We start from the raw sequence: 13,476 nt of genomic DNA on the forward strand, positions 1-13,476 counted from the left end.
GGGAACATGAACTTTTACAATTTATCTTTCTGCGTGGTACAAAAGGACATGCAAGAATGCAGAGGGATGTGGTTTACTGATGCTGTTGGAAATAACACATATTTACTGTTTCCAGGTTTGTATCTGGCTTCCTATGAAAGTGAAAGTCCGGAAAACCAGACAGAAAAAGACAGGTGGAAATCCTTAAGGTAACCTCTCATTTTATCAGCCCATTTCTAAAGTACTTCCAAACAGCTGTTCTGATACCAAAGCTTGTGAAGTGCAGGTATTTAAGCTGTAACCCCTGAGTGAGGTCTCTTCCATTTAAAACTAATTTGCAGAGCTGAGGCTGCACTGATAAAAGCTCATTTTAATCTCAAATTATCCTCCCTGTAAAGAATGCCCTCAGCTTGCTGTACCCATGCACAAGCCTGATGCAGATGAAGAATGCTCCAGGTCAACTGGATCTTCCAACAGTTTACAGCTCTTCTAAGAGATGTGAAATGGTTTGATATAAATGAAAGTATGAAGAGAGTGATTAAAACAACCCAAACCTTTAAATATGTTTTTTTTAAAAATTGTCCTTATGTTTTACATTTACAGATCCACTATCTTAGGAAAGACTTGAAGATTGAGAGGTTATTGCAGTAGGTCAAGGAAAAGAAATCCGCAAACATTTTGCACTACTGATTCCAAAGATGCCTGTTTGGGATTTAGACAATTTCTTTTGTTTGAGTTTTTTTTTGTTGGGTTTTTTTGACTGCCTAACATGATGGATGAACTGGATTCATCCACTGAAATCAACAGAACTGTGTGCACAATGATGCTTTTCTAACTATGAGAGAGAGAGAGGAAGGACAAACAGACTATCTGTGGCTGTGCCCAAACTGCGTCAGGATCACGGTAATTTTGCCTCTGAAGGAAAATGCAAGAAAACCAGGAGCAGGGAGAATCATGGTACTGCAACAGAGAATGGAAAAGTATAAAAAAGGAAAGCAAAAATACACAAGAGTATTTCAGAAGCAGTTGCTTCAGACAGCAGTTCTGTAAACCTTTGAGGATTGTAAAATTAAATCAAAGACAGACAACAGCAATCTGGTTAATTGCTGAATGAAGAAAAAAAGAACTTAACCTTGCATCAGCAGTCCCCCAGCCTTGTTGAACAAAGCACTGACTGCTGCAGGTTGGAGCTTGCAGGGATGAGGACTGGCACCACCACTGGCACCACACACGTCTGTCACATGTAGGCCACGTCAGCATGGGAACATTGTCCTGACCCCATGGATTTTTACAGAACAGCCTGGAGTGTGGCTCTTGCTCAATTTAACTTCCCACCAGTGTTGTTGCTTTCCTTACTGTGAATCTGGTCTAAGGAGAGCACAGAGGGTTGATGGTGCTGCTTGAAGACACCCCCACCACTTCTGAGATTGAATGAAGAAGCAAATGACTCTGGACTCAACTTTACCTCTATTTAATGTATGTAGTGTATTCCCTAAATTTATTGATGCTGAGTTGCATCTTTTAAGGGGTTTTATCACACTCAAAGAAAAAAGGTACTGCATTACCATTTCTATTGGGTTCCAGTTAACACAGTACTGTTTATTTTGTAACGTGATACTTTAGGAGGATGGGGGTTAATTGCTCTGAACTTAGGAACTACATGGTATGCTTTAAGAAGACAAAGAGTTTCAAACTGGAATGAATGCACTAAAGAATTTGTCATTCATGAGCAGATAACCATTTTTGTCTTTTTTACATTTAGGATGTAAAGATCACAGTTTCCTTACAGATAACATGAAATAAGGAGAATGTCTTGTGTTTAAAGTTGTACAATAATCAAGGTGCTACTGTAATAGATACATTAAATGATAATGAACTATATTAGATTCAAAACTAAGCCCTAACAGTAGACTTATTGTTTGTGTGCAGAAGGAATGTTCCTAACTGCCCCAGAAAATATCTCAAAGCTTAAATGAAATCTAAATGCCACATCATACTGAACTTTGCATTTTTATTACTAACTTGGTGCTACCTTTCAGATGTTCCAGTCCTTCTCTCCCTACAACAGAAGGATGCAACCCTTTCTTTGAAATCAGTAATAACTTTATTTCAGCACAAAGTGATTCCAAGTGGCTGTGGTGTTCTGAAAAATTAGGGTAATCACAAAACCTGGCTGTGTGGCCTATTCAGCCAGAAAACTGGAACTGTTCCTGCCCTCTCTCAGGCCTCAAAGCTGTTGGTGCCTGAGTGAGCTGTTGATCTGGAGGCATGGGCAGGCTGGTGATGGAGGGCAGCAGCCTGGGGATGCTCTGTGGGGTGCACTCCAGGTTTGATGTGTCTGCAGAGCAGTTCTGTGCTGGGTTGTGGCCGGTGGGAGCCCAGTCTGGCTCACTGAATCCACTTGTGCTTGCTGAGCTGAGCAGGATGGATTCTTCTGGATTTGCCAATGGGTCTTGAGGCAGAATTTCAGATCTCCTTTTCCTGTAGATCTATCAGCACATGAATTCAGACAGGGGGACATAAAACTCTAATATGTTTATTCCAGCTTTGTATGGAAGAACTAAGTGTAAGGATGGTGCAGCATCATTGCAGCCACGGAATGATGACTGTTCTGCTGATACTGTGAATCTGCTGTTTGTTAATTTTTGTACATGAGCTGAGAGCTGTACAGAGAAACTATACACATATAGCTGTTCCTTCAGGCAGAACCATTTCCAAAATGAAGCCATTAAAAGCCTGTTAAATTTCAGATGAATCCAGAGCAATAACCATAAACGTATCTACAACAATGCTAATGTTTAAGTGTGTTTCCTAAATAGTAATTTTTTGTTACTATCTGCATATTTTTAACAGGCACAGTGTGACCTCACAGTGGAAATATGGGGGTTTTGCTTATCTGAAACCCAGTGCAGGTGGATGGGCCCTTTCTTAAAACCTGCTTTTTAAAACTGAAATCTTCACTCCTTTTCTAATGAGCCACTAGAGGTTGGTACTGATGAGATTAAAATATGATTTCTCATTATAATTCCTTATATTTTGGGGCACCTTCCATGAATTTGGGCAATTGTGTAAGTATAAGTTAAATTAGATCTCCTAAAGTTTATCACTGTTGCAAACTAAACCACTTTTGTAGTCCAAAACTTTCAGATTCTCAGTGCTTAAAATGGAAGCATAAAGGTCAGATCTAGGTGGGTATTAAGGGCTTAGTGGGACTGTCAGAAGCACTAAATTATTCTTAAGCCTTTATGTAGTCACACATTTAAAAGGTCTTTTTTCAGAGGTGCTAAACATCCTCATCTCTTTGGGAGTAGTGAAGCAATTATTGCTTTATAGGGGTGCACGGCACATTAATCTGTAGTGTTTGATCTCCAGGGACATTCACTGCTCTTTGCAAAATGATTTGGAGATGAGAGTGCAAAACAACTTAAAATGAGAAGATAGTGCTTTTAAAAAACGGACTTCAGGAGACACAGCTTGTCTTCACAGAATTTTGTAGCTGAATCCTATTTAAACAGGAACAATGTAAGCCTTAAGTTGCAGCTGTCAGTTGCATTTCTAATCGATCTGTGGCCTAACCAGGGTGAGCAGCTCCTGGCAGGAGTGGGGTTAGAGCCTTGCTTCACCAACAAGCACCAGTACAACTGAAAACAAAGAATGACAACTTGGGCAATAAATTTCTTCTAAAAATTTATTAATATTACATAAAAATGAGAACATATACATGTCCAGTAATCTTTTTCTTGCTATAAAGGCAAAAAGAACTCCTGCTATGATGAAAAGAAAGGATCACTTCCCACCAAGAACTAAACCACTGTAAGGTGTGCAGTCATTAGACCAATATCTAGACAAGTTACTTGTAGTAATGTTGTGGCTTTCTAATTCTGCTTCTTTGAGTGGATTCACTCCCTGGCAGCTGCTTGAACTAATGCTACACAGAGAACAGAGCAAAGCCAGACCTGTAGGTCTGTGCTGTTGGTATCAAACCCCTAAGCTGGTAAGATGTGAATATGACACAGTCTTGCAGAAGCATTAACTTAGTTTCTGGTATGCAGCAGTATTTTAAAAGACCCCCAATACATGAAATCACTTCTGCACCTCCTCTGGTGTAATCAGAATGGTAGCAAAACTCCTATTCTTCCATTTCTCAGTGTGCCATCCTGCAACACGGGGATAGGTATAAAGCTCAGAGAAAAGCAGGGAGGGAATGGTGTGCCTTCAGCTTGTGTGAAGTCAGTAGATGAACTTGCTCAATGCCTTTCAGAAGACACTTAATTGTACAATGTTGCCTACAATTTCACATCTGCATTGATCACATTACTGAATTAAAGGTGCATGGATATAGGGCAGCTAGGCACAAGTAAATTTTCAGGGCAGAAACTCGAAATGAGTCAAGCACTCAAGCATTCTGTGCACCAGAGTGCCCCAATCAGACAGTCATTATTCCCCCTCTTAGGCAATGAACACAATCCTGTTGTACATCTCTGGAAAGTCCCCATGTGGATAAAGGAAACTGTAATCTCAGCTTCTGCTGAGGCGTCACTTTAAAAATGTGTGGAGAGCTGCTAAAGCACTTCAAATAAGAAACAATTTAAATGTAGAGATATTTTTCTGAGCTCAAGAATATTTTATGATGTGGTCAGTGGTGATAAGATAATCACTCACTTAAAATTAAGCTTGTCCCTTCCTAATATCTTGGTTATTTAATAATGTTTTATTGCAATAGTATATGCACCTTTTTTAAAGCATATGAGCACTGTTTTGCACATGACTGTAAATCCAGTTTAGAACAGAGCTCAGATCACTGAATATGTAATTGGAATTATCAACTGAAAAGACATGTTAGTAGAAAAAGTAGTTATGCATATCAATATAAAAATGTTACACAGTTAACAGTCTCTGGCCTAGCAATGACTGTGTTCCATGGAATGAGACTGATTCCAAGCACAACAATGTGCCAGAGGAAAAACTCCAATTAATTTTGATGGGCTTTGGAGCAGTCCTGCAATTATTAACTGTAGTACAGCTTTTAGTTATTCAGAGGTATTAAGCTGTATTGCCAGCTGGTGTAGTCTCTGTGCCAGGTGCAACTCTCAGAGGGGAGATGCATTAATAGGGTGAAAGTCCAGCCTTAGCAAAAGTTATCTTTGACATTGTTGAACTTTCAGCAGCAAATTCAAGGACTAAATCTGATCCAATGATTTAATTCATCTCTGAGGGTAAAATTTTACTTTCTGACTTTAGCAAACTTTTTCTCTTTTTATACTGGTAGAAATTAGCCATACTGTCTCAAATTACTCTCTCATTGGTAATTAAACCCCCTTGGATTATGAACTGAATATTTCCATTGTTGTAGTTGCAGAATGGGGTTAGGAAGTGACAAGGAAACAAGAAAAAGCCCCTTTGTTACTGCTCAGAGACTTGACTGTGGGCCAAAGCTGTCTTTTTTTTGGTTCTTTCTAACATCACCTGTGGAGTGGAATTCCCTCTGTAGGTGGTGCAGGGCATTCCTGAAGTGTGGGTTCCCAGCTCTCGGGATGGCAGCACAGGCACTGCCAGGGGATGATCCCAAAGCTGAGTGCACATTCACAGCTGAGCCTGCTCTCTGCTTTTCTGAGACACATCCCTTTTGAAGGAGAGAAAGTTCTTGGAAGTTCACCTAAGGCAAAGCCTGCTATACTTCCATACCCACCCAACAGAATGATTACGAGAAAATTCTTAGAACTAAGTTTTCTCTAGTGGACTTAAAACAGTGAAGAATTTGTTACTTAGTTTACAGAGATTTTAAGATCTAAGAAAAATAAGTATTTTGAAAATTATGAGAAATACTTCGATGGTTGTTAACCTTCATATTTCACTGCATGGTGGCAGAGTGGAACAAAATATCTTCTATTAATACAAATGGCAGCTAGACAGGCAAAGGCAGGAGAGAATACAGTGAAATACTGATGTAGAAAATGTTACCAATAATTTTGTTTTAATATTGGCTAGAGTGTGTCCCTTCCCCTGAAACCACTGCTCCCCCCTCTGTGGAACAGCTGAAGCAGTTACCTTTTTAGATGGAACAGATCTGAAGTTTAATCTGGTTTGTATTAATTTCATTTAGAATTCTTTCTGCATATTGTCAGATAGGCAAAATATACTAAGTACACTAAAGCTAATGCTCATACAAGGCATCATATCCTGCATTGTTACATTATGCCAGTGTAGCTAGGGGCAAATAATTTGTATGGCTGGTATTTCATACACTGTGCACGGGTGCAAGGCACTGAAACTCAGGCAGCAGCCTCAGCTGCAGAAAGAAGCTAAGAATGAGTCACGCCTGCCCTGCTCCCCTGCCCTGCTCCGTGGCCAGCACAGGCTGCAGTGCTGGAAATCCAGAGTGGCTGGGGCTGCTCGCTCCTCCCTCGATGCCTTTCCCTCCACAGAAGTGGTATTTTGCTCCACAAACAGCTCTTGCAAAATGCCAAAGGAACATTTTTCTAGCTCTCTGCCATACAAAGGCTCTGTATTCATACTCCAGATCTGTCATAACAGAATAGTAGTCCTTCTCTCTTTTCATCCCCATGGCCTTAAAACTGCCAACCCAGATTAATACTGTAGTGTAGCAATGTTCCCAGGCCTCCTAGGATGCAGAAGACTTAGGAGTTCAGAGTTCAGGAGTCCTGCAAGTTAAATGGTTGTAAAGGAACCTTCTTTCTAAAATGTGCAAAGCCCCATCTGATGGAATTTTGAACAGAAAATTACATATTCCAGATACCTTTCAGAGCAACATAACTTCCTCAGTGAACTATTACTGGTCAGTACTATATCACCACTTTCATTATTGAATTATGCTTCTAAAATTCCAGTATTTTTGAAATTAATATATGATGGTTTTTTGATGATTGGTCTGTGGGCAAACAGAATAAACAAAAAGGGGGGCTGTAGTTTATGCTGTTGGCATCATCTGTGTTTCTTTAGCAGCCCAAGCTGGGTTATCACTTACTGTCTGTCCTTGCCTTGAACCAGAAGGAATTGTTCCAATACAATTGTTCAAATTATTAAAACTTACTGAAAGATGCACATGCAGAGCTATTAAATACAGTGTTTCCAAGTCCGATTCTTAGAAATGTACAAGTACTTCCCTTAGGGGTCTGTCTGTAAAAACACCATTACTACTACACAACATAGATAGAAAACAAATTATCCTCTGGGTTCCAGAACTCTTAGCAAGCATTCGTAAGCCTATAAAGGTGAAAAATCAGATTTTAAGATTTTTTTTCACTTTTAGCAACAGTGACTATCAACTATCTTAACTCCAAGAACATAGTATTCTAAAACTCTTAGAATGATACTATCTAGTCACAGAGTAAAAATGGGTAAGCAGAACTATCTTTATTTTCAGACTGAGAAATTCAAAGGTTGCATGACAGGCCCAGGGCTACCTGGGAAGCATGTCCTTTCAAAAAATTATCCAAAAAGATATCCAAATTTTAGTTTTACTTCTGGTATTACTCCTTTTTACAGCTGTGCTTAGATAAATGGGAACTAAACTATCGCTTTAGGTTTTAAAAATAAACAAGCTAAGAAATAAATATATCTTAAAAGAGTCGTATGTATTAATCATGTGAGTGATAGCAATGAGGAACAGTGCTTTTCCTGTATCTTTTTCATTAAATTAAAAAATTCATGTTGTGATTAGCATTTTCAGGTCAAATTGTAGTCTCTCTACCATAGAATCATAAAATTACAGAATCATTTAGGTTGGAAAGGACCTTTAAGATCATTGAGTCCAACTTTTAACCCATCCATAATACTCAAACTACGTAGCTTTGTTAGAAATTCCCAGAACAAGTACCAACACTTTATTGATTGCACAGGCAGGAAACAGTAAAGTTACTTGAAAGTGGCTGTTATGATTTTGTGACTGTACATAGATCTTGCAAAATGTTATTGGTAATTTGCATCCTGTAGCCCACATAAACACTGCGAGAATAGCATGGTCATTGTTACGCTTTATAGCTGTTGTGGAAAATGTCTTAACCTGCATTCATGATGGTAGTGCCCATCCTACTCCCATGCCTTTTTATACAGTTGTGGTAAGATTGTTATGAAATCCTTTTGTCAGTCATGTTCCAGCTAACTTACCTATGTATAGAATTTATATATTAAACCCCCCCTAATTTATACTGTGTTTTAACAGTTTGCCTGAACTGTCTATGGTTTCTAAATTTTGTAATGTGAGTGTCAAATAAGAACAATTAAAAAAAAAGGCTCGTCTGTGTGGATTTTTTCTTTGGTTTTATAGGAAAGATTTCTTCAGGCTGTGAAGAAACTCACATTGCTTTGAAAGAGATGTCCCTGACTCTGCACAACAATTAATGAATTAATTACTATGTGTGTAGTAAGAAACCTGTGGTTTCTGCTCTTTCTCATTTCCACTTTACTGCTTCTCTCTTCATCCCACACATGCAGTTCAAGCATGTGCACTTCAAGGAAAGGAGACAGATTTACAATTCCCATAATAAAGTATTTTCCCGAATAGGAGTTGTAGAATGGAAACTTCATACTAATAGGAGGAAAAAGCTGAGACTGCGTCTGAGTATTTTTAGTTTGTTTCTATAAAACTCCGTGGTACAACTGATGTTTAAAAGCGTTATTTTATTATTTGTGTTGCTGACAGCAATACAAATAATATGAGGTGCTACTGAGATGAGGGCCCCATTTCAGTAACAAGGTACCAGCAATTGGTTCAAGCAGCTTAAAATTCTTTTAAATAAAGAAGAAAGAGGGTCAGAGATGAAATTTGTGTAGACAGAAGTGGTGGAGTTCCCTTGATGTAACATTTGGCACCCGCACCACGATGGTTCTGTGAGTGTGTAACTGCTGGTCCTGCCTGCTGTCACCAAGGGAGAAGGGCTCGATGTGAGTGGTGGCACCTCTTTTCTCAGCAGTGTTCTTACTCACAGTGCCAGAGCTCCTCTTGCCAAAAGGAACTGTTGAGTCATCTGCCTGAATTTCCTGCAAACCGTGGCTTCCCCAGGCTTCCCCATGTGAAGCCCCCAATCCTCTATTAGGCTAAAACATTTCAACCCTCAGGAGGCCCAGCTGTGCCACAGAGAGTGACAGAAGTCCAAGTTTCAACCACCCCTGTGAGCTTTTCAGTGGAAGGGAGTGGCTCAGCTCAGCTCAGCCCAAGGGGAGCCCAGCTGGCCGTGTGTCACCAAAGTGAAAGCCAGCCTGCCTGCTGGGGGGAACACTCCCTGCTCCGGGTGAGCTGCCAGGACATGGTGTCCCCATCGCCCTCAGCACAGCCCAGTCTGCCACTGGCCACAGCTCAGGTGTTACCTGGCCACAACTTCTCCCCACCAGGGAATGAATACAAGTGCCCACACTCACACAAAGTTTCTGGGTCACTGCTTTTCTAAGAAAAATTCTAATAACTCCTAAAGAAGGAAAATGTCATAACCATGCATTCTACTGCATACTCTAACAAGAATAATTTTTTAAAATCTATTTTAAATTTTTCCTTTATAAAAACAAACTCTCGTGGAATGGAAATGCAACTGTCAGTGGGTTCTCACTTTGTCTTTCTGCTGATCCACACATCCAAGCTCCTATTATCTCTTTGAATTTACATACGCCACAACAATCTGGGACACTGGCTCCCTTGATCAGTAGTTACAGTGATTTGTGAAATTAATAATATATTTTGCCTGATGTATCTTAGAAATTCTCGTGGTGGGTTTTCCATCCCCATTCAGTTCAGTCCCTTATAAAGAGACAGTATTGTCATTACTCTGTCCCTGAGCTCCCAAGCAAAGACACAGCTGCTCCCACACAGTCGGGGGAACCTAAGAAAATCTCTGTCAGTGTAAAAATCAAACCATGGAACTGTAGAAATCCATAAACAACTAAAGGCAAAGCACAAATGCTAATCAGCCACCCTCCGACACTAGAGGGAGGAAAAACAAAACCAATACATCTGTAATTAAAAGAAAGCAAGCACAGCAGGGGAAGTACTAAAGTCAGAAATTTTTGGCTCTGCCTCTGAGTTTTTCTGAGGCTTTTAAAGCAGACAACCCTTGCTTTAAATTTTGTATCCAAACAATGAGAAAACTCGATAAGATCTATATCTCCTGAAGAGCTGCTGTGAGGATGGATCACGTCCTGTGGCAAGACATTTGAAAGAGGGACCTTACAAAATTGCATTCTGAAGAAAATGGTTTGGATGTATCTTTTCATACACTCACAAATGTGTCCCAGCAGCACAGTAACACTGAATTGCAATGTACTCTGCTGTACAGAGCAATCTAAAACACAGTTGCATTGTGTGTTGCTCACTCCACAAGCTGTGCACACATTTGGCCTTGCAAGTCTAATTAAAGAAGGATCTCTCTCACATAAACAAAAGTAAATACCATAAGGGCTGACAGCAGAAGTGGCTGCAACTGCACTCAAATGAATTTCCTGAGTTTTGTAAAGACTGAATGTCTCTGGTTTGATTCTTCATTGTTCTTCACCTCATCCCTGACTTAAAAATGGCCATTTCTAGAGGGACTGACACTTTGTGCTACCTAGACTGGTCATAGGCAGCAAATTTCTCCTGACTTTATCCTTCTCTGAGACACCTCCTAAATTCCAGCTGACATTTCTCCAGTGCTGTGTCTCCACTGCCACCTCCTGAACAGGAAGGAAAATTACCTTCTTCCAATCCTGCTTTTCTTTTGATTGTCTGCAGAGGTGGTTTTGAAAGCGCTTTGTTCAGCACACAGAGAGGAGCTGAAACTGCTTTGCAATCTGTCCAGAGAGGCTACATTCTATAAAATCCATTGGAAGGCTTTTGCTTCAGAGGGAAATTTCTTTATGTATGTTTGATATGAAGGTGGTTCAACATTTATACACTGCTTTTCTTCTTCAAAAACATCCAAATATTAACTTCTGATAGGTTTCTTCCTCTGTCAACTGTCAGCTGAAAGCCTGTGACTGAAACCAGTAAATCTTTACAGCTCCCATTCATTCTGTTTCCACAACGCACAATAGCTATTTCTACCTTTTCTATTCCAGGCTGAAGATCCTTATTCCTAACAGGAGAGAACCAAAATATCCTAAAACCAAAATTTTCCTGCTTCCAAAGCGAGTCAGTTCTGAGAATCTCTTCTGCATTAATTTCCTTTTTGCCCACTAAATGTCATTTCCCAAAATTGTCCCTGAACTGCTATACCCTGTTACAGGCCCTGTCATCCATTTATAAGGGGAGAGGAAATTAGCAAAGATGGAACCCAGTAAATACTCAGAAAAGGCACCAAGGCAAGAAAGGCAGAGAGTGTGATCCTGTCACATCCCATCTTCTCTGCCCTGCCAGGAATACCAGCCACTGGTTTGTCATCAGCCTTCCAGCAACAAACTTTCCATAAAATCCAGATGATCTCCCTAGACACACCTCTTGGATTAAGAAATTAGAGAAAAATTGTAATTGTGTGGTACAGTTGGCTAATATCAGGAACATGGATATTTTCTGCCCCTTCACAGGTACATGTTCACTCTGTAAATTTAATTTCATGCTTCTATCTTTTTTCTGCTGCTTGAAGTCTGAGAGAATTCCTCAGACAGTATCAATGGATGTTGGGAGAACTCTTACTGCTTGGCAGATATTACTAGTTTTTTTATCAATAATAGCCAATCATTTAGGTGCTAAATGAGAAACACTGAAGCAATGGCACCAAAGCCATATTTGGCATTAAAGGATTTGGTATACAACATGAATTATGAGGCTAAAAGATTTTTAAAAATACAGCGGCCAACAAACAGGTGTCAATGCTCTGTATCTCAGTTTGTCTTCTTTAAAACAAAACAAACAAACAAAAAAAAAAACAAACCCAAAAAACCCCCAAAAAACCAAGAAGAGGAACAGGATTTCCACTCTAGGGCAAACCAGGTTTAAATGGTTAGCTTACTCTTGTTGGCATATGAATTTTAATTATAATTTAAAACCACAAATACTCTCATTTTAGAACAATTTACTAATGTTATTGGGGACTAACATCAAAAGGACAACAGCATTCATTAAATTCTAAGTACATTATACCTTAGCTGCTCTGGATTTTGCTTCAGCTGCCAAACCTTGCTGTATTAGAGGTAACACTTGCTAAAATTACTCTGGGAAAGAGCCACTACGTTCAGGAATTTTTAAATTTACCCATTAACCTTCAGAGATTGCTATTTTTCCCCAGATCGCTATATTCCTCCAAGTAGGGAAAGAAAAAAAAAATCCCAAGCAACCACAAGTAGAATTTTCAGTTCACCCCAAAATTGCTATTTTCCCCCATCATGAGCTCCTAAATCTGAACATTGCGCTGCAGTTCGACTTTTCCCTATTTCGGGGCGTGCTTTTCTTTAATTCCTAACAATCTCTTTGGGCTCGTTGAATCCTGTAAGAGGCTGAATGAGAGATGCAGGACTCCAGGCGGCTCTTCCAAAACACATTTTATTACATGCAAGATGTTACAGCAGTCCAGGGTCATGGGCGACAGAGCCTGTGCCCACAGCTGTCAGCTGCATCTGCAGGCAGGCCTGGAGACCCTTAGTTTAGGTTACAAATGCATTATATACTTTTGTTTTCTGAGCATCTTAATACAGTAGAACCAATCTATACCTTAACTTTTATCTATAGCCTATCATAACTACTACAATTACCATATTCATGTTACTATTCTCCAATCACTAAAGGTCAGTACATTACAGTTTAAGCTAGAAGTTGTTTTTCAGCTTCCTTGCAGTGGAAAATTCTGAGACCTTTTTTCTACTTGCAACATTTGCTGACTTGTTTGCCTGCGCTATCTTTCTGCTTGGTAAAAACATCTTCGTGTTTGAGGTGGGTTTATCCTTTGTTCTAAGTCATAAAAACCCCCTTCTAACTAACATAGCCTTTGCCTCCTTGGTTATCCAGTAAGACTGGCCCAGCAATTCTTTTCTTCTATATCAAAACTTGCTTCCATCTCTATTCCTTCCTCAGCTTCTACATTCAAAAATCTTTCTGCTAAGCATACATATCTGCGAGACTTTCTCGTCAAACTTCCATCCTTCCCGACAGAATGCTGCCGGGCTGAGGGCAGGCGGAGCAGGCGGTGCCTGTGCCGGCGCAGCCCAGCGCTGAGCGCGGCGGGGCGCTGCCGTGCCCGGCCGAGGCTCCGCCGGGCCCGCGTCCCGCACGGCCCCGCAGCGCCGGGAGCCGCCCGAGCGCCGGGGGGGCCGCTCCGAGCCGCGGGCTGCGCCTGCTAAAGTGTTTCATTGCGGCTTTACCGCTTTCACACAGAAACGGCTCGCGCAGAGCCCGCAGCCAGGCCTGACTGCGGAACCACCAAAGTGCTTAAACGCGGCGTTTGGCCAGTTCATTGGAAGGAATTAATTGGCGGTTGGGACTAATTGGTGAGTTCTGCGTTTGATGAGGCAACAGAGGACAGCAGGCCCGCACATCTGGAGTTGCCTCTGAACTCGCCCGCCGTGCCTGAACTCCTC

At 40.6% G+C, this 13,476-nt stretch overlaps 1 protein-coding gene across 3 annotated transcripts in view; it reads left to right on the forward strand.

The window, feature by feature from the left end:
- Positions 1 to 7,258, forward strand: part of RASGEF1C (RasGEF domain family member 1C) — a 74,068-nt gene extending 66,810 nt beyond the window's left edge. For all 3 annotated transcript variants that reach the window (XM_064387432.1, XM_064387434.1, XM_064387433.1), the window contains 2 exons: positions 116 to 188; positions 583 to 7,258. In XM_064387432.1, coding sequence (XP_064243502.1) covers positions 116 to 188; positions 583 to 607 — 98 coding nt within the window. In that variant the 3' untranslated portion in view covers positions 608 to 7,258. The remainder of the gene's footprint in view (positions 1 to 115; positions 189 to 582) is intronic.
- The last annotated feature ends 6,218 nt before the right edge of the window (positions 7,259 to 13,476 follow it).

This window comes from Passer domesticus, chromosome 13 (assembly GCF_036417665.1).
Source record: "Passer domesticus isolate bPasDom1 chromosome 13, bPasDom1.hap1, whole genome shotgun sequence".
NCBI lineage: Eukaryota > Metazoa > Chordata > Aves > Passeriformes > Passeridae > Passer > Passer domesticus.